The sequence below is a fragment of the Miniopterus natalensis genome, chromosome 5 (assembly GCF_054644295.1).
Source record: "Miniopterus natalensis isolate mMinNat1 chromosome 5, mMinNat1.hap1, whole genome shotgun sequence".
NCBI classification, from domain to species: Eukaryota; Metazoa; Chordata; class Mammalia; order Chiroptera; family Miniopteridae; genus Miniopterus; species Miniopterus natalensis.
Genome location: NC_142085.1, coordinates 51,832,361 through 51,859,053, shown reverse-complemented (window position 1 = coordinate 51,859,053; position 26,693 = coordinate 51,832,361). Strand labels below are relative to the sequence as shown.

Below are 26,693 nucleotides of genomic sequence, written 5' to 3'. Positions count from 1 at the left end.
GACCTTAGCCAAGTCACTTCTCTTTTCTTACTTGTTAAAGTGGAAAAGTGACTGACTTACCATATAGGTTGGCTGTGAATATATGGTACGATATAGTATGATTTAAAGCTTTTGAAGCTCTTAGAATAGTGCCTAACAGATGGTAAGTATTCCTTATGTATTGCTATTGTAAATAGTGTGACATAGCTAGCAAATAATAAAATTTTATTATTAAAGGAGTAGTCTTATACATGTGTGATAATTCAGTTCAGCTCTTAAGGCTGCACCTGGTCATCACACTAAGGGAGATAGAATCCTATTGGAGGTCTAAAGGAGAGTTGGTTGGTAAAGGAAATGGAAATAATGTCTTATGATGAGCGCTTGAAAAAACTAATTTGTTATACTTTCCAAGAGAAAGCTATGGTGGGGTAGGAGGATGGACATGATATTTGAAGAGCTGTCTGTGTAAGACGGATCGCCCAAGGATTATCACTAGGACTTCTGGGTAGAAGGTATATGACAGCTCTCAGCTCAGCAAACCTTTTTAATTTTCAGAGTTCTTTAAATGCAATGAGTACTTTGGGTGAGTAATGAGATCTTTTATCGAAGATTTAGTCACATTTGTTGAATGATCACTTTGACGGTATTTGTAGAGAGAGTTGGATTTTGATGACTTATTTAAGATATGGAGGAAAGATACTATTAATATGTTAACTTTCATACATTAAGAGTAATGGGTAGAAAAATCATGTTTGATATAATGAGTTGTTATGACTAATTTGTAAGAACACATGGGTTGCATATATTGAGAATATCTGTAATATATTGATATGGGAAAGAAATAAAACACATTTTATCAGTAAAATAAAGGATACATTTCTGTGTTTTAATAGTATTTGAGATAAAAAACATTTTGGATAATATTTTAATGATAATTTTGTAAATGTAAATTAGTCTGATTATTAGATTTAGAAATTGCTGTAAGCATTCATGTAAATCTTTAAAATTTGATACATTAATTTTGCTCAGCTTCCTATATACATGTTGCAAACACATACATACACACATATGATAGCTGTAAACTTGTTTGTCTAAGGCAGTTAAAATCAGCATATTTTCTTTCTAAGAATTGAGGAGGCTGTCAATTTGTTATGTATGTGAAAATGTAAAGTAAGCTTTTAAATATATAGTAGTACCTAGCTGTAACCCTACTTACTACACACCTAATTAATTATAGTATGTGGGGAATAAATAGTGTTCACATTTCAAGTAGTTTTAATTAAGTTGTAAGTGACCTTGATTTTGCTTTGTTACAGTATTGTGTTAGATTAAGTACCTGTAAATAATGAGCATTAATTATTATGAAAATAGAATTTATCTAAATTCTCTGCAATGCAAAAACAGATTTGCTTAGCACATTTTTCTTGAGAGAAAAATAAATGCTAAATAAATGGTGTCCTCATTTTCATGGCCATTTTTCTTTGTTGTTTAAGACTTTATTTTGGAATGTATGAATATTTAATAATGTTTTATGCCACAAACCAAACAAAGAATAATTTACAGTGTTATAAATAATATACTCTGTTTTATGTAATTATTCTGTTACTCAGGTCAACATGGACTGTTAACTCAAAACCTTTTCAGAGTTATTCAGTTTTAAATGTTTTCTTTGATCGTACTTCATTATTCTTAGTTTTCAGTACATACATCATTTTAATTTCACATGCAAATCTGGAATTGCTTATTATCTCTAAGAAAGACATTCCCAAAATTGAGTACAGTAAGCATAGGCTTACTATAATGCATAATGTGGGCTGTTTATTACATATAGTAGAGGTGCTCTATGTATACTTCCTGTAATTAAAAAAGGAAATGCATGTATTGTCTTTATGAGAATCAGAATGTCTCCTATTTCTCTTGGGGCTTTCTTGGGTAGGCACTGGTACATTATATGTTTTTTCTACCCTTCTACTATGCTTAGAATCCCAGCCTGAATAGAGAACTTATAAATCATCCTGTTTTAATACCTAAGGTTATTCTAGCTTTATGTAATAAACTTCTGGGGCTTTTTAATTTTCTCTTTATATTTTCAAAAAAGTTGCTATAAGAAAATGATGATCTCTTTTGTGAAAGTTTGATACAAGTGTGCTTTGAAAACTATCTGGCCCTGTGTCCTTTTGGAGGGCAGACTTTGATCACCAATTCAGATTTTCCAGTAGTTGCTGGTTTAGTCAGATTTTCTATTCTTAAATGAAGTTTGTCCATTATATTTTTCTGTGAAGTTAGCCATTTCATCTGAGTACTCACACTTTTAGCTATAAAGTTATTTATAATGTAGTCTTATTTAAAAATTAAACTAGCTTTTAGTTAAGTTACTCCTTTCTATCTGCCTTTTCTCTAAGACTTTCCATTTTTGCTAGAGGAGTGTTTGTTTTGTGCTCAGAGCACAAGCTTTTGGTTTTGTTGCTCTTGTCTTTACTTTTTTCCCACATATGTTTTAGCTTTTATTCATGTAGTATGTATTAGTTTTAAAATAAGACATCTTGCAATTTAACAACCTTTAGATACATAAGAAGTTGGGAGAGGCCTGATCACCTTCTAGTTATGTCCAATTACAAGAGATGTACTTCTTTCATAATGGAAATGGGTTTCTTTTTTAAAAATTGTAATCTGTTTACAACTACTTGTTTTCTTTCTTATGCTGTCAATAATAATCATGATAACACTTGAAATATTCTAAAAACATTCAGGGTGGGACAAAAGTAGGTTTATAATCATGAGTACATAAAACAGTTTATTCTTGTATTATTATTTATTAATTGTATTATTTTTCATACAAACAACTGTAAACCTTTTGCCCCACCCTATAAGGTGATCTCGAGAACATTTGTTTTGTGTCTGAAAAATAAAATAGATCGAAATGAGAAATTCCAAAAGAGATGTATTTTTGACCCAGTGATTAATGCTGACAACTACCTCACATTGATTATTAATTACCTCTCCATTATTTATTCTTTTTTTTTCATAAAGTTTGTTAAATATCCTTTATATAAAAGGCGTTTTGCTAGGTGGTATTTGTTAGAACACAGTAGATAATCCTTCAACTTTAAAAAAGTTTATCAACAGAGAATAATCATCTTGATTGATAATAGCTTTATAATTTTTTTTTCTTGATTCATATATACCATCTTTTTTAAATTAATAGACTCTTCAGAGCAGTTTTACATTTACAGAAACATTTAAGAGAAAGTATAGAGTGTTTCTATATACCCTCTTTTGTTTCCTAAATTATTTTAATGGAAACAACTGCTTTGTTTGAGCTTTATAATATTACTCATTTTAAAGTCTTTGTCACATTGTTCCATATTACTGTTTTCTGGAGGGAACTTATATTCCGTTACTGATTTTGTGTACTATCATTTTTAGTGTAAGGTTTCTTAATAAGCTTTAGAATTTTAATTTTTATGCTGATGTTGATTTCTGGTTTCTTCTATCCAAATTTCCCCTTCTGCCTGTGTTAGATTTTTATGTAGCCATGGCTCCAAGTACCATTTTGGTAGTAGTTCTTTTCAGGTCCTTCTCATGAACAGTGGAGCCCCATGCCCATACCCCAGCTTTGAACGAAGCCTAGCTGTAGCTTCCAAACTGTATGGAACAGTTTTCGTCTAGATTACCCCATAGGAGCCAAACTGTTGGCCTTACCATCCAGAACTAGAGCCCAGCTTGTCACTTTAGTCCCACTCAGCGCTTTGCCTGTCTTACTTAATTTGTGGTCCAGGCACAGGAATTTGTCTTGTTTTTAGCTTGAAGTGTCTGCTAGGTTTTTTTCTTTTTCTATTTTACTAGAGGAGGTGGATTAAAACATGAGTTTTGTGCCATCTTTTTTGTCTTCATCTTAATCTCTAACACTTGTTTTTTTAGAAGGCATCCTTTCTTCCTATCTTAAGCATAAAAAAGAACGGGTTTTTCAAGAAACTTTTAAGATGTTTAAAAGTAAAATACATTTTAGTGTTTTTTTTAAAGAGACTGTTATTTTTAAATGACTTATTCTTATAGGATCATCATATATTTTATTGTGACAATGTGTAAAGGTTTAGGTAAAACTTGAAAATAGTAGAATAACTAAATGTAGTATATAGAATGTGCATGCCAATTATACTGTCACGATAGTGAGTAATGTACACTTACTCAACTGTTCTTTCTACTTAAGGTTAAAATTAAAATCTTAAGTTTGCTCAAAGTAAGGGAAAATTAATCATTTTCCATCATTTTTTTAAAAATATATCTTTATTGATTTCAGAGACAGGAAAGAAGAGGGAGAGAGAGAGATGGAAACATCAATGATGAGAGAGTCATTGAGCATGCCTCCAACTGGGGATCAAGCCTGCAGCCCAGGCTTGTGCCCTGACCGGGAATCGAACCTCGATCGCCTGGCTCCTACGTCGATGCTCAACCGCTGAGCCACGCCCAGCCAGGCTCCATCATGTTGTTTTAATAAGAGTAACTTAACTGCAGCCTTTATAAGTATTTGATGATTCTGGAATAAAACACCACCACCCAAACCAGGAACTTATTCTTGCCTATATTACTGTTAAGTCTTATTTATATTTTGCTTTATTTTGGTACTTTTAATCCTGTTTCCAGTTTTACTGGTTCTCATAACTTAGTTTTGTGCATTTTATAAATTAGCTGATACCCAGAAAAAGTGAAGTGTAATATAATATTCTTGAGGATTGAATTTCTGTGTAGGTAGAGTTTAGTGCGTTTCAAATCCCCCCAACTAGAAAGGTCCCCTAATAAATGCTGTGATTTTTATTGTCTTTGCCAATAAGGAAAGAGGCTAAACATTATTACTTGTGTATTATCAGTCTACCATGAAATGTAATAGATAATTCTCATGCAAATATTAAATGTGTAATGAGTTATGGGTATTTCTCTGAAAAACTGTTTATTTTCTTTTATTATACAAAGAAACGAGCTTACTTGGAATATAAAACCTCACCCACTTGCTCCATTTTATAAATCTTGCCATTTAGATGCTCAAGCAAATTATTCATGTCTGTGCGTAAGCTGCTATTCCTTTTCCTAATGGGCTTAGTTCAAAATGCCATCGCTTCTACTTAGCAGATGGACACCTTCTGAGCGACACCTTGCACTTATTATCTCTATCCCTCCCAGCTAGTTTCAGTTAGAGATTAGGCTGAGAGATTTTCTTGTTAACTCAAGAGACTAAATAGTTAAAACATTTATTTTTTTTGCTATGATGAAATATATTTAAATTAACTAAAATAATTTTTCATTGATAAGATGTTTTAGAAATGCTCTATGTCAGAGTGACTCCCATGCGGTTAAATTGTGTTTGATAAAACGAGTTTTTCCTTTGAAAAATAAGATTTGGTAGAGAAAATAAAATTTAAGTTGTGATCATTGGTCTTTGTACTTTAGTTATTAGCTGATTTGTCTACATATAAGGGATTTTTTTGTTTCTATAATTTCTGGTATTCATTACAAATATGGTAACTGTGAAACCTTATTTTATTTATTAAGTTAGTGATGCTTTTTGTACTTATCAGACAAAATGTGAAAAAAAAATGATAAATTAGAAACAGGTTTGTATTATTTAAAAATAAAATAAATTTTTTTCTGATTAAGCAATATGTGTTATAGAAAGATTGGAAAAGAAAAAAAGGAAAAATGAAAAGTGTACAACTTAGTAATATTCTTTCAACATCTCTCTGAATAGGACTTGTTTCCATTTTTTTATGGATATGATAACATATGTAAAGAACAAAATTTAAAGAAATAAAAAAATGAAGACATAATTGCCCAAACTTGGAAGCAATCAAGATAACCTTCAGTAGGGGAATGGATAAACAAATTGTGTCATACTTATATTGTGGAATATTATTCAGTGATAAAAGTAAATGAGCCATCAAGCTATTTGGAGGAAACTTAAGTGAATATTGCTAAGTGAAAAGCCAATCTAAAAAGGCTTCATTATTGTATATTCCCAACTGTATGACATTCTGGAAAAGACAAAACTATGTAAATAGGAAAAAGATCAGTAGTTGCCAGGGGTTGGAAAGAAAGGCGGAAGGGAGAAATTGGTGGAGCACAGGGAATTTTCAGGGCCTTGAATCTATTCTATATGATACTATGATACACTATGATGGATACATGAAATAGTTATATATTTGCCCAAACCTATAGAATGTACAACATAAAGAGTGAACTCTAATATAAAATTAGGAGCTTTGAAAAATCTAATTTGATAGAATTATACAATTAGATAAATTATGCTATATAAGCACACTGTGTCTAGATCTCAGCAGAGCATTTTAGAGTAGAAACAATATCTTCTAGAGCAGTGCTATCTTTTTGCAGTTGTTTGCTCTCCCAACATGGTAGCCACTAGCCACACATGGCTGTTGATCTCTCAAAATGTGGCTAATATAAGTGAGGAATTGTATTTTAAACTTTGTTTAATAGCAATTACTGAGAACATAAATAGCTTCATATAGCTAGTGGCTACTATATTATACGAAGACACATCTAAATTGGACAAACAAGATAGAGAAGTCCCCCAGTGATTAATACAGTTAGGTGGAGTTAATAGTTGATTGAAAAACCTTACACAAAGTATTGGTTTATTGCCATTTTGGGGTCAAGTCTTCATTTTTTATCATGCAGTTTTTTACTTTTGTCCTGTCCTCAGTTTTTTAATGAATAATTTGCATGAAGATATAGTTATTGAGTTTGTGTTCAGGACAGATTCAGTGTTGATAGTATTTACTGACTTTATGGATGCCAGAATCTGGATTTAGAAAACTCTTTAAAAACAGGAAGAAGAAACAGGGAGAAAGTGAATTTTATACGGGATTCATTTGAAATTGTGGTCTCAAAATTTATACAAAGTACAGGATATGGAAATTTTGGCTAACTTGAATTACCTGTAGAAAAAAACCTAAAACCAAATGTTTTTGTTTGGCTACACGATTCGGTTTGAACCAGCAGTATGATGTTACCATTTATGCTGTGTTCAGAAAAGTTTACCATCTAGTCCAAAGTTGTTTTAGTCTCTGTGATCTGCTCTGATCAAATTATATTTAAAATGTGATGTTTAGTTTGGGATGCCAGTTTTTAAGAGACTCAGTAAAAGGTTTCCTGAAGGAACCTGGATGGAGAGTCATCTAGAAATCAAGTTTTATGGCTAATAGTAAAGAATTTATGTATGTTTACCTGGGAAAAAAAGGAATTTGTGAGTGAATTGTGGCTACTACTTTGCCTTATCTTCAAATATTTGAAAGGCAGTCTTACAGAAATGTTACTAAGGTCATCCTCTGTATATGCTATATATGTAAAGCACTTAAAAACCTTGCCTAGGAAATAAGTGTACAAATGTTAGTTATTATTATCATTATCATGATTCATATTATTTGTGTACTTTTCTTACTCCTTGTTTATGATTTATTTTAATAATACTAAACACCTAAAGTTAATTGCTTATATACAAGGCATAGTGTCAGATGCATTTACATACGTTATTTATTTCTTATCACAACCCTACAAAGGGTATGTATGTACTCTTATTTTCCCTATACAAATTAGAAATGGAGGCTCAGAAAGGATGTCTAAGGTCCTGAAGCCTGGTGAGCAGTAGGCTCACAATTTGAGCCCTGGGTGGCTGTTCTCCCACACTAAACTGCTGTGCTAGTATTCATAAATTTGTTAAATTATTAAACTGAGTTGACCAACCAGGGGTAATACAAAGTAGGTAATGACTGGGTTGCTGACTTAGAATGCAGTTACACAAAAGTTTTGAAAATATGAGCAGTGATAGTATCAGTGGATTATACCTGATCTGTATTTCTTTAAATTCTATAAAACACCAGGGATTTTCAGAAACACCATTCATTTAATAACATTTTCAGAAAAAAATATATTAAATATAGATACTGATTATAAGACAAAGCCAGATCAGAAAACTGTTCAGTTGCAAAAAACTTTTATAACAGAATGATACTTTAAAGCATTGGGTCTCTAAGCTTTTTTATTTTACCTTCTAATCATTTTTGATATTGCATCCCTGGTATAAATGTAGTTATTTAATTTTAAATTACATACATATGCTATTATAACTTATATTATAAAACATACATAGAAATGGAGAATTAGAAAGAATACTGTTGTAAAAATATTTAACTTTATTAATGGTATTAAAATGTGATTGAATATACATCAATATTTTTGAGTCTTTGTTTAACACCTTGTAATGTTCTGAAGTTCTGGTTCTGTATTCAGGTCAATGCAGTATTTCATCTTTAGAACAATGGAGAGCCATTGCAAGTTTGTTGATAGACTTATTTTTGACTTATCAGTGAATTATTTACCACTGACTAGAAAGAAACAAAAATAGACTGACAAACCTTTTATAAATATTGAAATTTTATTTGCTTTAAAGCCTGTTTTAGTGATTAAATACTTTTTTTGTTCAACATTTCTTGACTCACTTGAGAAATAGAAATAAAACAGGACATTAACATGACAGAATCATGTTTTACTTGGAAATGTTTTGCCTCTAAATATTTGAGTAAACCCAAAATCCAGGTATGATTTTTTTTTTATTCTGTGGCTTCACAAACCCTCAGCATATCTCTGCATACCCTACTTTGACTATGGCTTTATAGTTCTTATTTAGGTCCGTTATATCTCTTTTATTAAACCATTTTTTCATAGGATTAATAGTATAATTTTCCCTGGTATATTATTTAAAGATTTATCATTACTTTATATTTAATGTAGGACCCACTATAGCATTTTTCCAATGGGAATAAAAATGACATAATTCAGAATACGGTGGAAAGTGGGGATTACCTTTGCTGAGAGATTAACAAACTATACTTATCTGTTAAATAAGAAACAAGAAAGCAATGCCCCTAAAGTTAGTCTACACGTGTTCTGAAATATTTTTTTTTGACATCTCAGGAACATAGTCTGAGGTAGTTAACTTTTTGACTGATTCCATTCATCATTGTAATTTGATGAATAATTACTTTAATTATTTAAGTTACTGAAAAAGGATTTATAATAACAATAGGAACTCTGAGAACCTTGTCTGCCTATTCCTATTGTGTCTCCTTTAAATCTCATATCCTTAATTTATAGGCAGGATAGTGACACTTGCCTTTTTATTGTTTGAGACCTGCATTCTTTTTTTCTTTAAAACTCTCTAGTTGTCTGCTTTGTACCCACAGATAATTTTCCTTCCCCGTATTTTTCAATTTGATCGTGTCTGGAATTGTGTCAGTGCATAGAGCAGTGATCCAAACAGCTGTACCTTTACAAACAGTCGCTCTCACTGCCAAACTACTTTGTAGTGCAAATCTTGAAGGAGAACTGCACCTGCTCTCAATGTGGATAAAAATGACAAATGTTAGGAAAAGAATAATTTTAGGATTGCTTTAAATCTGATGGCAGCTGATCTCAGAATTCTGCTGGGGATTCTTCATCTGGGAGTTAAGAAGTCCTGCTATTTAGAGTGAAAGAGCCTCCTTGTTTTTTCTGCTAGGTCTTAGGTGTGTTATTTTAAAGAAATAATGTGCTCTTTGTGCTATGATCTTGAAAGTTTTCTTCCAAATATACTGGTGGTTTCTTAAAATTAAGTTGTGGACTAAACATTTTTAACTGGAATCGCTAATTTATCATGTATGAACATTGAATTTCAGATTAAGTCACCTTGAGTGGCAAAGAGTATGTGTAAGGGTAACTCCACCATGAGAAATTATTTTCTTATGGAAGAAATGGTGTCAGTTTAAGAATAACACATTGTTTGAGAGTTGGTAGAATATAAGGGACATTTCATGTTTTACGTAGAGAGCATTTCCTACTATTTGTTTGGAGTATGGGGGAAAGTAACTATGTATGTAGGTATTGCAATTATCTGTTATGAATTTGCTGGTTCTTTAATATCATCCTTAATGTTAAGCACAGGCTTGTTCCTGACAGCAATTCAAAACAGTTAAAATACTGTGAAAATTATATTCAGTCCTTATCTTTTAACAATAAGCAGTTGTTTTAGTTAATTTTAGTATTTTAAGTCATTTGCAGGATGAGGCAAAAGCAGGTTTTCAGTAGTGAGTACACTAAACAGTTTATTCCTGAATTATTATTTATTTATTATTGTATTAGTTTCCATACAAACAACTGTAAGCCTACTTTTCATGTACTATACAAGTCACCCGTTAAAGTGTTCAAATAAATGGTTTTTAGTATATTTACAGATATGTACAAATCTCACCAAAGTCAATTTGAGAGCATTTTTATCACCTCAGAAAGAAATTCTAAACTGTTATCTACTGTCCCCCTACCTACCCCCCACCCCCACTCCCCTCAGCCCTAAACAACCACTAATCTGCTTTCTGTTTTGGATATTTCCCTACTCTTTTTATGGCCTAGTTGTCTCCCCAGGCAAGATCTCAGGGGCAGAACTCTGTGGAGTTGAGGGTGGAAACAATAGAAAGCTGCTCTCTGAGTGGCAGCCTTGCTTTAGGAGCTGAGTACTTGAGGGAAGGGGGAGGTGGGAGCCTGAATTCTTGGCTTACCTCTCCTTGGGTGCAGTCACTGCCTCATGACCCAGGGTGAGAGTGATTGAGTGATTGGGGCCCCAGCATTTTCTATGACACTTAGCTCTGCGGAAGAGCTGTTCCATGATTGGAGGCTTGGTGGAAGAAAGGTGGCCTTGTGTGTAGATAATGTCAGTAAAATGAACAGCAAGAATAAATTATTTATTAAATATTTAATGTCTCATATATACTCAACATACATTTCTATTTTTAATAAATATTTGTGTGGAATCTCTGAGAACAGTTAGAATTTGGTTAATATAAAATCTTCACATGCAAAATTACAGGGTAACATTTCTGGAGAGGAGAAAAATATATATCTCCAAACTGTACTTGAGAAAATCTAAAGACTTTTCAGAACAGTTATTTCATAGTTTTGTAACTGAAAGTCTCTAAATCCTAAAACTCATTCTCTCACTCAGGAATCAACTTAGTCTTCGGCAACTGTTCTGTATAGTTGAGTAGGATTTGCATGGAAACTTTTTATAATGTTACATAAAGCACTTGCAGTACTGTGTTTTAGATTTGGGATTTAATAAGCATTAAAAATTATTAATAAAATAATTTAATAAAATAAAATTTAATGAAAATAATCACTAAGCTTTAAAAATTTGGCATGTCTTGATTCATTCAAACGTTCTAATGGTTCCTTAACTCTAAAATGATGACTGATATGTAGTAAGTTGTAAGAAAAATGGTACTCTATTTGGGTAAACTAGAATAGTATATTAAAAAAGCAAATTAATTTTAGAATTTCATTTGGGTATGTCAAGAAAAACCAAATATAAGAATTTGATACTCTGTGGTTTAGAGTTTTATATATAAATCATAATTATTTTTTAAAAGTTGAGTCACACTCTTTAATTATATAATTGCAGATAGCCTTTATAAAGTCAAAAGCTCCTTAGCAATATGAAGAGTCCCTTTTCTTTCCTAAGTTACATGGTAAAGCCCGTTTTTTGTAAAATAAGCCTCTGTTGGGTATGGTGTTAATAACTTGAAAAAGTTAGTTTTGAGATAACTTGTTCTGATTTTCTTCCCCTTCTAAGCTATTTGAACTGCTGGGACCTGATGGACTTGAACTTATTGAGAAGCTCCTTCAGAACAGAATTACAATTGTGGATAGATTTCTTAATTCTTCAAATGATTATAAGTTTCAGGCTCTTCAAGGTAAGGAAGTATTTAGTGGTAATTCTAATTTAAAGGAAAAATTCGTTGGTTAGCAAATCCTTTTAGTATAATTATACTTTTAATATCCTTTGGTGTATTGTGTAATTTATTGTTACCATCCTTTTAAAGTAGATTTTAGATATGGCAGATTAGTAAAGAATATCAATGTCCTGAATGAAAAAGGGTGGCATGGCAAAGATTCTATTTATGTTTAGGTATGGCATTTTTTTTGTAGCAGATTTGAATAGACAAAATTTTTTTAAAAGCAAATACATACAATAATTACAATGGGCCAAGTAGTAGTATACTTTCTCTCCAGCTATTTATTTTGAAAACTTTCAAACCTATTTAAAGGTGCAAGGATTGTACAGTGAACATGCCCTTTATGTAGATTTGTTAGTCATGAACATTTTGTTTCCCCTCCCCCTCCTCTTCTTTCTCTCTTCTCATTATAATTCTCTACATAAATTCTCATGCACACAAGTGTGCACGCACACACACACACTCCTACTTTTAAAATTTGTGCTAAACGGTAGAAGTTGCAGACATCCTAATAATTTGATATAAGATGTGCAGCGTACATGCAAGAGCAGCAACAGTCTCCTACTTAACAGCAATACAGTTAACCACACTTAGCAAATTGAACCTTTACATTGCCATGTATTACATATATTTTAACCCCAGAAGAATTAGGGAGAATTGTCTAGGAAGCCAAAACTATAACAAATGCCTGACTTACTATGGCACAACTGATGCCAAACTCAGGTTTTACCTGATAAGCAGGAAAACTGATTTCTTACCAGTTTACCTGAATGTTTCTTTATAGCTTTATAAATAGTTTGGAATTTTAAAAAAGTGTATGAGCATAAGAAATTAAACACCCTTCTACAAACTCATCATCTATCCTCCTGTATTATGCCGTCTTTTCCTTACGTTTATTAGTATGGCACTAAAAGGAAATTATAAAAACAGCCTGGATTTCCAAAATTTCTTATTAATTTCCTTTATCTTGTACTTTGATTACTGATAGTTGCCTTGAGTTGCTTTGAGATTTGTAGAAACTTTGAAGAATTGATATTAGCCACTTTATGTTTCTATAGGTCTTTGATTTTTTAAGTGTATTGAATACTTATAAACTGCTCCCATCTGTTAAACAGCTCTTTATCCAACATTGCAGTAAGCCAGGGAGTTTAGGAGCATTTAAAATGAGTGTTAGATGAAAAGGAATGAGTTTAAAAGTCTAGTCTTGTGATATAAATTCTAAGAATTTGTGTTCATTTTGCCAGCCTTCTAAGTGTTAATATAGAGATACTTATTGATTTAACCTTTTTAAAATTCACCCAACTTTAATTTTTAGTTTTTAATTTTTTTCAGTTACAGTTGACATTCAATATTATATTAGTTTCAGATATACTTACCAAATATAGTATATACTATATACTTACCAAATGTAGTTATCAAATAAACTACATTTGATAGTGTAGTTTATTAACAAAAGTTTAAAAATCAGTCCAGCCCACACATTGTTTAGGAAGCTGTAGATGATGAATTAGTATTGTGTTACAGTTTCCTTGTATTGATTTTTATATAACATTTATACACAAATCTTATTTTATTAGGATAACTTTTTAGAAGCAACACACTTTTTAACCCATCAATCTGTCCTAAATATTTTCTGCTCTTCTACTGCTCTTCTATGCTGGATCATTATTGATATTGCTAATATCTAAGAATAATAATTACACTATAGAAAATTGGGATCATTTAAACAAATAGGCTTTAACTTTTCCTAAGGACTGTGATAAAAATTCTGACAAACCATGTATTTTAAGGGTTGTTTACTTTTTAAGTAGAGTTTTTTTATGTAGATGCATTCAATGTGACTCTCCTTAAAAATTTTTTTGGAGGGGATGGGGGAATGCATTACTCTTGACAAAAGATTCTTCGGATCCTTGTTACTTTACCACTGTTCTCATCCATTTATACCTTTTGATATAGTTTTGCATTAATTAGCCTTCAAAATTCTCTCAGAAATATCAAATTATATTTGTACACTTTATTAAGCTACCTTAGTATGGCAGCAACATTCCATTCTTTAGTCTCCAAAATCGTGGTCTTGGAGAGCAGTAACATCTTGCTATGTAGAATTTTCTAGCCTTCATACTGGTTTTCTTTGAATCTTTTTATCCACATATACACCACCCTGCTTCATCTCTGTTCTTATAACCAGAAGATGTAAGGTAGGGGAGAAGTAGGTGGGTATAGTGTACTGACTGCTAAGTTGAAGATCATTGTCATTAAATTCTGTTTTCAGGACTGATGTGGAGAATGTTTAGTACAGGGTGTATTATAAAATAAAAATAGTTAGCTCATGCTTTCAAGTGAATGGTTTGAGTAATTACATAGACTTTTTTCTTAGTAATTACATTCTGAAAGAACACAAGCTTCTGCAGCATTGTTCTTCAGTAAAAGTTTATGTTAGAACTGCTGTTAAGCATGTGCATTTCATTTCTTCTTGTCTCTACCGTCGCTTAACCCATCAAAGAGAACCGTATATTTAAGCATTTCCTGCTCCACAACTTGATTTTTGTATTGCCTATTGTGCTCCATCTCACAGGACATATATTCTGTATATTCTGATTCTGTCTTTATAGCAGTATTCTTGAGGCAGACATATTTTCTTCCTTTAATTTCCTTAATTTAGAAGGTCACAAGTGTATATAATAGGATTTTGTTACAGTCACATTTGTTTAAAATATTAATAACATTAATTAAAATATTAATGTAGCATTTAGTATGTCACCAAAAGTATTCAGTTTCACACACATCTTTAACATTCGTTTTTTATGTCATATTTTTAAAACTCCTGCTTAATAGCTGATTATGTGACTTTGCAGTTTAACTTTCTTTTAGTTCAGAGTATATGTGGAAACTGTTATATGCCTCATTATTTTTCTAACACTGAAAGTTAGTATATTATAAATTTATAAGACTTACTTAGTAAGATATATAAGACATAGATAAATACATTTTTTAGAACTGCAAAACATAGTAGTCCTAAAATAGATGGGATTATATCTTATTGTATAAATTTGAGACTTACAAAAAGCCATTATACAGAGGAGTTTTTTCATGTGATTGGAAGTTAAAATGACTTATTCAAAATTATGTCATGAGCTAGTGACAGATGCCTGAGAACTATGAAGATACGACTTAAGGTGAATTTATTAGAAAGCTGGTTTTCCCATCTTGATGCTGTGCTTAATCCCTTCCTTGCTCTGTGTTAGATCTTGGAATCTGATAAAATAACTTGCACTGTGCTCCTTCAGAGTGCGAACGAAGTCTCAGTGTTCATTGTCTCCCTAGCCTAGTAGCAGTGCCTGAAACCTAGTAGGTCCTCAGTACAATAATGTATATTGATGTAGATTGCTTTCCACAACATTGTTGTCAGTTCCCTTAGGGCTGCAGTGAACCAAGATACTACTACTTGGAAAGATTTAATTAAACACAGAAGGTAATCCTGTTGGAAGAAAATCTTTTCTCAGTTGACCAAACCACAGGTTTCAAATTGTAACTTATAAACATTGAGCTTTGATTGACCTGGTTTCTCTTAGTGGTTCTGGTCTTCTTCCTTTTTATTTTTTTTAAACCTGTACTTCCATGAAAAGGTAGACCATACTCTTTTTTTAAATTATTTTCCTTGGTTATCTTCTAACTATATCCTGAGCTAATATTAACAAATTTTCTTTCCTGTATATATAAGTAGTAACATATATATAACCTAACACAGTAAGGCCTATTACATCGGGAAAAGTTATATCTAATATGTAAAGAATATCTTTGTTTTATTATTATGTTAACAGCCAATGCTAATTAGTATTGATAATTATTATTGAAATTATATAAATAGAAATTATTTCAAAATTAGAAAATTGAATTTTTAGTTTCTGGTGTCCTATTTAAGAATTTATAACTAAACTTTAGGAAGAAAATATCTGCTGACTTTTCTTAACCACTATACAATATCATTTAGATATTGTGATTTTTAAAGTCTCCTTAAGCCCGCCTGGGCGTGGCTTAGCAGTTGAGCATCAACCTAGGATCCAGGTGATCGGGGTTCGATTCCCGGTCAGGGCACATGCCCAGGTTGCGGGCTCGATCCCCAGTCGGGGGCGTGCAGGAGGCAGCCGATCAATGACTTTCTCATCACTGATGTTTCTATCTCTCTCTCCCTCTCCCTTCCTCTCTCTCAAGTCAATAAAAGATATAAAATAAAATAAAATTTAAGAAGTCTCCTTAAGATATACAAATTAATGTGCCAGTTTTTAAAAAAATGAATTGTTAGAGCATTGTGCTGTCATGTTTTGGTGAGGAAGAAAATGGTTTTAATAAAGGTTTAATTTGTCGAACATGATGTTTTAAATTTGCTTCATAGACAACTGCAAGAAAATTTTAGGAGAAAATGCTAAACCCAATTATGGATGTCAAGTCACTATTCATTCTGAACAAGAAAAACAGTTAATGAAACAGTATCGTCGAGAAGGAAAAAGAATTGCTAGACGAGAGAAAAAGGCTGGAGAAGATGGTGAAGTTTCTGCAGAAGGACTCATGTGCTTTGATCCTAAGGAATTGCGGATACAAAGGTAATAAAAGCCAGCAGCTGAAAAAATGCTGGTGCTGTATTTGCTACTTTTATGTATCATTATCATTTCTTAGTTTAGTTTTACATTATTATTATTCTAGTCACATCGTCATATAAGAATAGAATTTTGTTGTATGAAAACCTAATTTTCTGAGATAAGAAAGCAGTGATCTGCTTAATTAGAATATTCTTGGTTGCATCTAGGTGGGTGAGAAATTTAGATTATAGAGGTAAGCTATTTTTAGGTGCTGTGCAGACACTGCTAGCTTATGATGTTACCAAAAAATGTGTTGACTCCTGTGTGATTACACAGAAAATATCTTCCTTTGTACAGTTTATTTCTTCTCTTCTCTTTTATAATGAAAGTCTACCTGAAATAGTTATTATAGTGACCTTGTTTTAGTATATGCTTTTTGTTGCAAGATAAAAATTTCAGATTTAGCCTATTGTTTTTGTATTTAGAGAGCAGGCACTTCTGAATGCTAGAAATGTTCCAATTCTGAACCGGCAGAGGGACGTGGACTTCGAAAAAATACGTTACCCCCATGTTTATGATTCCCAGGCTGAAGCCATGAGAACATCAGCATTCATTGCTGGTGCAAAGGTATGTCACTGGTATATGACCACTTTTGGGTAATATATCTATTGTGAGGAAATGACACATAGATTTTCCCTGTTTCCTTTGTTACTCTAATACTAGTGGGCTATACTATACTAAATTGTATTTAAAAATACTGTGGAAAATGAAATAATGCAGTGTATGTAAAGTTCTTGACACACAGTAGGTATTTAAAACATATTTGTTCACCTCTCCTTCATTATATATGCTACTTGTTTTTTGGAGTTTTAGCAGATGTATTGCTTTTTTACTAAACTTTACATTATATATTGCATATTTTTCCTACCTTTGTGAGTACATTTATCTTCTAGAATTCCATCTAATTAATGTATACTTTAAGATTTATCAACATAATATGGTTTGTGTGTTACATGAGATACCTGATACACGAATGATTTGTGTGTACCTGGTTTTTGTTTGTTTGTTTAGGCTTCCTTTCCTTTAAATTAGCTAAATTTATTTTTTAGTGCTATTTGGTAAAACGAGTAGCACACTCTCTCTCTCTTTCTCTCTCTTCCTCTCTCTCTCTGTCTCTTTTTCTGTCTCTCACAAGAATATTTATCATAGAGCATTTGTTTTTTTATTATTATTGGATTTTAATTTTTGATGTTTATAGATGATTTTGCCAGAAGGAATCCAAAGAGAGAATACGAAGATGTATGAAGAAGTAAAGATTCCCCACAGTGAACCAATGCCAATTGGCTTTGAGGAAAAACCAGTTTATATCCAAGACTTAGATGAGGTGAGATGATAATTTTATAGAGTTGATATTTTTGATCCTTGGTATGTTTATGACTGGATTTGTATTGGAGAAATTATTTTTAAAGGTCAGTTAACTAATACAGTAAAGAGACATATGTGGTTGGTTACTAAAGATGCATAGTAGGGGAGTTTAAATTTTTTAAAATGCATATATACATACATTCCTTTATACATAAAACATATTTATGTACATTTCTGTGTATATATTTCTATAACTTCATGTTTATTTTGGTTCTTTCTGCTGATATTTGGTTCAACCTATGTAAACTGACTTAAGTAAAATGTTTTAAAGGTTTTCTGTATTGTATAGACATATCAAATTGTCAAGTTATAAAGAAACATAATATTGGAGGGAGGGGGGACTAAATTCTAAACTATTTATTTTCCCTTAAGTTGTAAATTTTAAATAATTTCAGACCTATGGAAAAGTTATGTGATTAGAATTATGCATATACTCTTTGTCTCAATTTACCATTTGTAAAAATTTTGCCATATTTCTTTTATCTCAAAATAAAATATTTTAAAATTTACTTTAAAGCATACATATTATTTAAAGTTAATCTTTTCTGTTACCAAAATGAAGTTGCTTTGTTTTTATATATGAGTAGTCATTCAGAAATATCAAATAATATATTCAAGCAAAAGAATACCATAAAGCAGCATAATGTGTAACCACAGTCAACCAAAATTAACTACATTCAGTATATATGTTAGCATGTGTATTTTATTTTACAAAATCAAATGATATAATAAATATTGTTTTGTGTGTTTGTATATATACTTACATATATCTTTCTGTGTCATACATATTTAACATTATTTTTATTTACCATACAGTATTACATTTTATGCCTTTATTACAATTCTTTATTGTTACAATTCTAAGTTGTTTTTCTACAATAAGTTTTTATAGTAGACCAAAATTGTAATCAAACCTTTACTAGTAGATTGAATTCTGTTAATTAGAACTTTTCAAAATCCAAATGTTTTGGCTCCTATTTAGTCACAATTTTTTGGGAGGGGCCAAGATATCTATATTTTAAAGATGATTTTTTTAAGCTCTGTAGGTGATTTTGAAATGCAGCCAGGGCTGAGAGCCTATAAAATTAAATAATTATATACATAATTCTTTTTAAACCTTACCAGTCATTATAAGCATTATCATTAAGATTTATTTTATTTTTTTATATTTAATACTATAACTTTTTATGTAAAAGCATTAACATTCATTGTCCATATAGTGAATGAATCAGGCTTATTTTTCTTTCATACTTATTTCTAAATAAGCATGCATGTTTAGCTCTGTAAAGGAGCAGGTAGTAATTATTTTAGGCTTTGTGGGCCACATAGGGTCTCTGTTTCACAGTTATTATTGTCTTCCTTTTTATTAAAATATCCTTTCAAAATGTAATAACCATTCTTAGCTTATAGACCATAAAAAATTTTTAAAAATAAAATAAAAATAGGTCTCTTGCCAGGTTTGGTCCTCAGGCCATAGTTGTTGGTCCTTGTTCTGTCTTCTTGAACAGCCTGTCATTTGTGGTATTTCTGGAATGATTTTAATTGATGAATATTTCTTTTTTTATTATAACTTTTTTCTGCTTTTTGATACATTTTACCATTTTTGACTGGATGCCAGACATTATGATTTTACCTGTTGAGTATTGGATATTTTTGTATTCTTGTAAATATTATTGAATCTTTTCCTGGGACATTCTGATGTTACTTTGGATCAGTTAGAGTTTTCAGGTCTTGCTTTTAAAGTTTCTTAAGTAGACCAGAATGGCGTTTAGTCCAGGGCTAATTTGAGTACTCTTTAATTCCCAGTTAGTTTAGAGGTTTTCCACTTTGGTTGGTGAGAACAGGAACTGTGTCAGACCCTGTGTGGTGAGACCTGAGTTTACTTCCTCTAATCTGTTCATATGGTTCTCTCCCCGACCTTGGGGAGTTTTCTCATATGCTTGTGCTGTTCAGTTACTCACCTAACGACTTGAGACTTGAGGGAGACACTCTGCAGATGTCTGGAGCTGTCATATCTCTATGTCCCAATCTCTCTCTCTCTCTCTCATTATTTCTTTACAATAAAAATATCTCTCCCAAATGGAGAAACTTGCCTTTATGGGAATGGAGTAGGACATGAAGCTGATTAAGGTGAGAATTATTGCTCCACTGAAGCTCACAAAATCCCTATGTTTTAACAGCCTTCAGTGTTTTCCGTGGATTTTTTTTTCTTTTTAAACGAAAAGCAGCAGATAACTCTGGAAATTGGGAACCACAGCAAGTTAAAAGGTTTGTCTTCCCACCTCTCTCCGAAGGAGGCTAATAGCCAGTTGCATTCCATTGTAAGTCACTATCCAACAAAGGAAAAAAGTCCTGTACTCACAGTTGCAAAGTATTGGAAAAGTGAGTCTTACTCTCAAGTAAGGCCTTAAAATGAGAAAAGGAAAAGGGGTTGACGCCACCCCCCCTTTCTCACTCTTTACCTACAGTAGCAGTTTTCACTGGGCAGCATGTGAGGAGTCCCCACATCCTCCCCCTCCCCAGGAGACATTTGGCACATGTGCAAACATTTTGGGTTGTCACAACTAGGAGGGTGCTACTGACATCTAGTAAATGGAAGTAAAAACTTGGTCACTGTCAGGAGGGCCATTGCTGTATGTATTGGAGTATTCCTTAAAGTATTACTATGGGAACTGTAAGGAAAAACTAAAAACTTTCCCAGCTCACTCTCAAAAGTAGATAAGGGTTTTGATGTATTCGATCTGCTGTGTGTGAAAACATGCTCTTTATACTGTATACACTTCTGTTTTGGGCTCACTAAATGTTTAAGCTTTGTTATAAAGTTATAAATAAGATATTTTTATTTATTTATGACTCCTAGCAATTATTTAAATTATGTGATTAAACAGTAATGTTTACTTGTGAAATTTTACTGTCATTCAAATATGTGAAGTAGCTAGGTCTGTTTTAAAGAGAAATACTACTCTATTTTCCCTCCTAAAGAAGACAGTTTTGTTTGTATGCTCTGAACATTTTCAGGATTGCAGTCTACAGGGAACACTTGCAAACAGCTAAGTAGGAAAAGGGCACCAGCTGCTTGAAAAATACCTGCTAAACTAGAGAGAGAGTTATAACTAAGGTCTGCCTCTAGCTAGGAGAAATGTAATGAAATAACTCATTACGACCTCCACTTTATTTATTTTTATGACAGGAAATTAGAAGATTAGAAGCTTACAGGCATATTGAGTTACTTCAGAATGATAATTTTAGAACTAGAATATATTCAGAAGTATGAAAAGTAGAGGAATTTAACTTGAAATGTGGGAATTTGAAATTGCTTTAGAAATAGTCTTAGTCCCTATCATCTCATATTGTGCTTACACAGGCCTATTTTAATAAACAAATATTTGGTATGATTATGTTTCTATTTATACTATTTTCATTATTTGTCTCTGGAAATACGTATGGGTTGGTCATCAGTTCTCAGTAATAATTTTCTGAGCTTCTGATTGATGCAAGGAGGTATGTTGGGTACCAAGAGGTTTAGAATTATAATTCTGACTTTAAGGAACTTACTGTCCAGTTAGGCAAATTTCCACTTCACCATTCACACCTTTTGTGGTGTGGATCAAGTTGCATAGCATCTCTAAGGTTCATTTTTCTCATCAGACTATTTATATTGAAGATTACATGTGTCAATGCACAGAATATGTATGTGTAGCAGTATTTGTGATACATGGTAGGTGATCAGTAAATTTCCAGCCTGAGTAATGCTTATAGAAGCTGTTCCTTCACTTTAACTTTTCCTTTTTAATTTGAGATATGTTTTAAACAGATGGTTTTTATTAGTAAAATGTACTTTGTTCTTCTCAGGGTAGGTTGTATTAAATTACTAAAAAACAGATGACTAAGAAAACCTAATCACTGTGTTGGGAGTCAGTAGGGAAAGTTAGGATCTCAGTTCTCCATCTTGCTTATATTTGATAATCACTTGTGGGGGGAGGGTGTTGTTAAGTAATGTACAATTACTATTTCCCACCGTAGGCAAATGAATGAAAATCTCAAAGTTTGAGTCCTAGAAATCTATCATTTTCAAAACACACACACTCCCTACGCCAAGTATGAGAAACTTGTTCTCAAAGCACTGGCCTCCTCTGCAAACCTTCAGCTGAGCTCCTCTCCAGCAGCCTTTGACCAGGTCCTTCTCTTGCTCTTTTGGGTGGTAGGTTTAGTGTATTTGGAACCCTTCCAAGTGAGCTTCAGATTTCATGTGGGAAATAAGCTGTAAATTTTAATTTAAGGAAGCAATTTATAAGTCCAGTGTACTGCTTATTTCCCCGATAAAAACATAATTCTCAGATTATCTATTTTATGAAATGAGTTAATGACATTAAATTGTATATTTCAAATATTAAATTTTAAAAATATTTGTAAGTTTCTGTTCTTTAGGAAAGCAATGCCAAGTATGTTGTTAAGCACTGGAATATTGGAATACACACACATTCAAGTTTGCCTATTGAACTGACTGTTCTAAATAAGTCATTAATACTTTCATTTATATGATATGTTCTTGCTATGTTAATATTTATAGTAAATGAAATCTTGATAATAAGTTTTTCAAATATTGTTAGATTGAATGCAAGTAGAACAATTGACTTGAAGATTCTGTTGGTGAACTTTTTTGTTTAAGGAAATGTACATTTAAAATGACATTCTTGCTTTAATTAGTTTTGGAAAGTTTAAAGTCAAATATACTGTAAAAATTTTTAAATAAAAAATTACCTATAACTTAATATCTGTAACATTTTGTAAGCTTGACCACATAAGTCCAAATACTTTACCGTCTTTAAAAGATTCCAAGAAAGCTAGTGGAAATAATTTAAAGGTTAAAGTCAGAGCTGAAACCAGTTATCACCGTAAATATCAGCCAAGAAACTGAAAATGACATTTTCAGTGTGGGACTCAACAGAATTTGACAGAGACTCTTTGGCTTCTGTTTTATTGCCATGGTTAGAAGTGCAGCTGTTTGACAAAAGGCAGGTCCCACAGTTTTGGGCCAAGTAGACTGTAATGCCACCAAAATCATGGTACAACACATATGATGACATTCTGGAGGGATACTTATAGTACACATCAGTACGAGTTCATTCTCCTTATGAAAGTAATATATTAACTTCATAGAAAGTACCTGCTTGTTAGCCTTTCACTTCTGCTTTACGCCTCTGAAGTTTGTATACTTAATTATAATGTTGGTTTTGTGAAACCATCCCTCATTTATTATGGTTTATTATGGTGGTTCTGGCTAAAGTAAACCAAACCTAGCCAGATCAAACCTGTAACTTTGCTCCAACCATGTTTTTTACTGTCGTCTTGTGACTGTGAATGTGACTGTTGGTGTAGCACCTTGGTGAAGGTGTTTCAGAGTGACATCTGACATATTGAATTATTATTAAGAGCATGCTTGTAGAAATGGATGTGTAGTTTTGTTGGTTTATCAGTGGAGTTATGATTGTGCAGGCAAAGCTTTGTCTTTTAAATCCCCTCGTGAGACCTCTTTAGCTTTCCTTAGCATTCAAGCCTTAACTCAGACCTGGGGAATTAGTGTCCTCTTCACTCCTGTTATACCTTAAGTTCTCATAAAACATGATACTGCTGTTGTTCGTTTTTCCTCTCCTTGTGTTTTTTTCTCTTCCAGGACAGGCGGTAACAGCCTTTTACTTACCATTTTGTCATCAAGGAGGTAGCGGATATAGGAGGGCACGTCTGTTTAGTTGGGGTTTTTGTTGTTGTCGTTATGCTGCTTAGGTGGGCTAAGCATGAGAGGATTTTTAAGAATTGACATTTGTGGAAATATTAAGTGTTTTAGGTTATTCTTTTAAATGGTTTGAATGCATTCTGTTAAATATGAAAGGATTATGAATTACGCATTGCTATTTCTCATTGCTTTTTTGGTACGTAATAAAATTTGCCTGTTTCATTTTAGAAAATAACTAACTTACCTGATTTTCACAAAATCTTATAATCTCACTTCCTTCAAAGATTTAATAAATTACTCTCCCAAGGTCTTTTGTTGCTAAAAAATTATTTCCCCTACCCAGATTGTCTAATTCAAAATGAATTACTATCGTGAAACATTAAAACACACAAATCTTCAGTGAAGAGAAACTAACAGTGGCCATGCACTTCTTGTTTCTTAACACAATGCAGTAATTTTTCAGTGCATTTTCAAGTGGAAATACAAATTGAAAATTTGGTGTTTGGTAAAGATGTAGGACTCTTTCTATGTCATAATGAAAAACTGTGAATCAGGTACTTTGTATTTACATTAAAATATTAGATATTTATATCTATAAAGCAATAAATTATTGTTATTTTTAAAACAGAAAGACAATATAGAGTAGATTTTCCCCTTTTGTTTATTCTTAAGATAAATATTTTTATCTAACCAGGGAAGTATTTTGTAGAGCTGACTATAAAATCTGTTCACTACAAAAACACAGTGTCTAAAATATAATATCTAAATTTATGAAATAGAAAGTAAAGTTTCTTTATAACCCCAGTTCCAATGGAACAGTTTGATATATATCTTTTCATAATGTATTTTGTTTTAACAAGTTATATTTAATCAGTTATTCACTATCTTGTGGCATACCTTTTTCCTTTTCAGATACATTTTCCTATAAGTGTGTGTAATTCATGAAGCATATATTATGAATATTTATAGATACTCAATTTCTTCTTTTTTTAAAAATTATAATTGGTAATATAGCAAGTATCTGTGTGCTTGTTTACTTATCTGGCATTCTTATTTCAGCTAGTTTAATTTGGATAAATTTTTTTGAAATGGAAGTTTTAGATTAAATGATATGTGAGTTTATTAATGTTAATCATTTAGAAGCAATGTATATGACATATATGAAGATACAAAAATTACCCAAAATAGTCAATTTATAAAAAGTGTTAAATACTCAGATTAATAAAAATTCATTTTCTATTTTGCATTTTTTATTTTTATTAGAATGGTCAGTATTTTTATTGACTTTGTATTTTTATAAAATTAATTTACTTGGGTTCCAGTCCTTGCCTTGCTGCTTACTGTCCATTTATCCCTGAGGGAGTTCTTTAATCTCTCCTTGCCCAGTTTCCCCATCTTTAAAATAGGATAGTAAAAGACCCACCTCATAGGTTTTGTTTGGGTAGTAAATGAAATAATCACTTAAAGCATTTAAAACAAAGCCTAGTATGTAGTAAGTGCTCAATACAAATGCTCTTTAACTGTTACTATTATCGTTAAATGGATTCATGAACAATTTACTTGCCAACTTGGATAATCAGAAATATATTATCTTAGCATTTGTTTGTAATTCAAGAGCATTAAAGATAACTTAAGGTTATATATATTTTTATATCATATTAGTCCCCTGATCTTGTTATAGATCATCTAGTTTACTGTTGGAATATTCAGTGAAGTAGAGTGTCAGGTGTTCCCTGGTTCCTTTAAAGGTTATGGTAAGGAAGTGTATAGTTCAGAGGTATAGTTGGGGCCCAAGTAATAGGTTCCTGGTTGTCCAGAGTCACCTGTGGTGCTGTGAATTTTTGAGGACAGAGAACAAGTCCTCAAAGCTTGACACTTGGGAGGCAGTACTCTGTATACACTGAAGGAATGAGAGGGTGTATTTTAAATAACAGCAGGACAGCCCTGCCGGGCGTGGCTCAGCGGTTGAGCGTCGACCTAGGATCCAGGAGATCGGGGTTCGATTCCCGGTCAGGGCACATACCTGGGTTGTGGGCTGCAGCTGATCAATGACTCTCTCATCATTGATGTTTCTATCTCTCTCTCTCCCTTCCTCTCTCTGAAATCAATAAAGATATATTTAAATAACAGCAGGACACGGTGTAGGCTTGCATTTAATAACAGAGCTGGTCCTCTGATGAAGACATAGAGGCTTCGATGAGGCCACAGGTGTAATGCCACAGGTATTGGAAGTAGGAAGTGAACCTGCTATTTCATCTGTTCCCAGACTTTTAATTGACAGAAACCATTGAGGAACCAGGCGTATTATGACCGAAAAAGAGAATGTCGAGGACAGTAAGTGGAGGGACTTATTATTTAAAATAATTTGAAGGACTGTTAGAAGAGTAATTCAATTTACCTTTTTTGTCTTCAGAGGGTAAAACTCTAGGAATAATGAGAATTTTGTAATATGAAGTCCTTTGCAATGCTTGAGAGATCATTTAGACTTTTCCATTTAATCAGATGCTTCTTTAATTTTACCATATTTTAATGGTACCTTCCCCCCCTTTTTTTCATAGATATTATTGTTATTTCAAAAGCTCGAAAACTTTATGTAGTAAAAGTTTTCTTATTGATCCCTGTTCCCTATCTGCTCTCCATTAATAGACATTGTTTTTAGATCTTATATATTTTGTGTATGCACCTCTACAAGCAAATATAAATACGGATTCTTATTCCCTATTTCCCACCCCCACCAACTTTAAAGAAAAAGATAGGATACTGTTCTACACCTTGCTTTTTTTTTTAACATAACAAGATCTTTTCATCTCAGTAAATAGAAAACATTCTTATTCTGTTTTATGGTTGGTACAATCCATTGTGTGGATGTGCCCTAATTTTTTCTAGTGGTATCTTATTGATGACATTTGAATTGTTTCCAGTTTTTGCTACCACAAGTAATTTTCTGATGAGTAATCTTATATATACACAGTTTTGCAGATGTGCAGTTATGTTTTGGGCACATTCTAAAAAAGTGAAATTACTAAACCCAAGATTATAAGCATTTGTGAAAGAAAGGTTTTTATTCTTAAAATGAAATAAGCTGTATTTTGAAAGAATACATTTGTATTCACTGGAAATTGATTATCTTAACACTGGATTTCA

At 32.2% G+C, this 26,693-nt stretch overlaps 1 protein-coding gene across 1 annotated transcript in view; it reads left to right on the top strand.

Moving 5' to 3' along the window:
- The window catches only part of ASCC3 (activating signal cointegrator 1 complex subunit 3), a 219,554-nt gene that overhangs the window by 26,802 nt on the left and 166,059 nt on the right, over positions 1 to 26,693 (top strand). The window contains exons 5-8 of the mRNA XM_016220202.2: positions 11,651 to 11,771; positions 16,207 to 16,414; positions 16,876 to 17,017; positions 17,649 to 17,774. Of these exons, the coding sequence (XP_016075688.2) occupies positions 11,651 to 11,771; positions 16,207 to 16,414; positions 16,876 to 17,017; positions 17,649 to 17,774 (597 nt within the window). The remainder of the gene's footprint in view (positions 1 to 11,650; positions 11,772 to 16,206; positions 16,415 to 16,875; positions 17,018 to 17,648; positions 17,775 to 26,693) is intronic.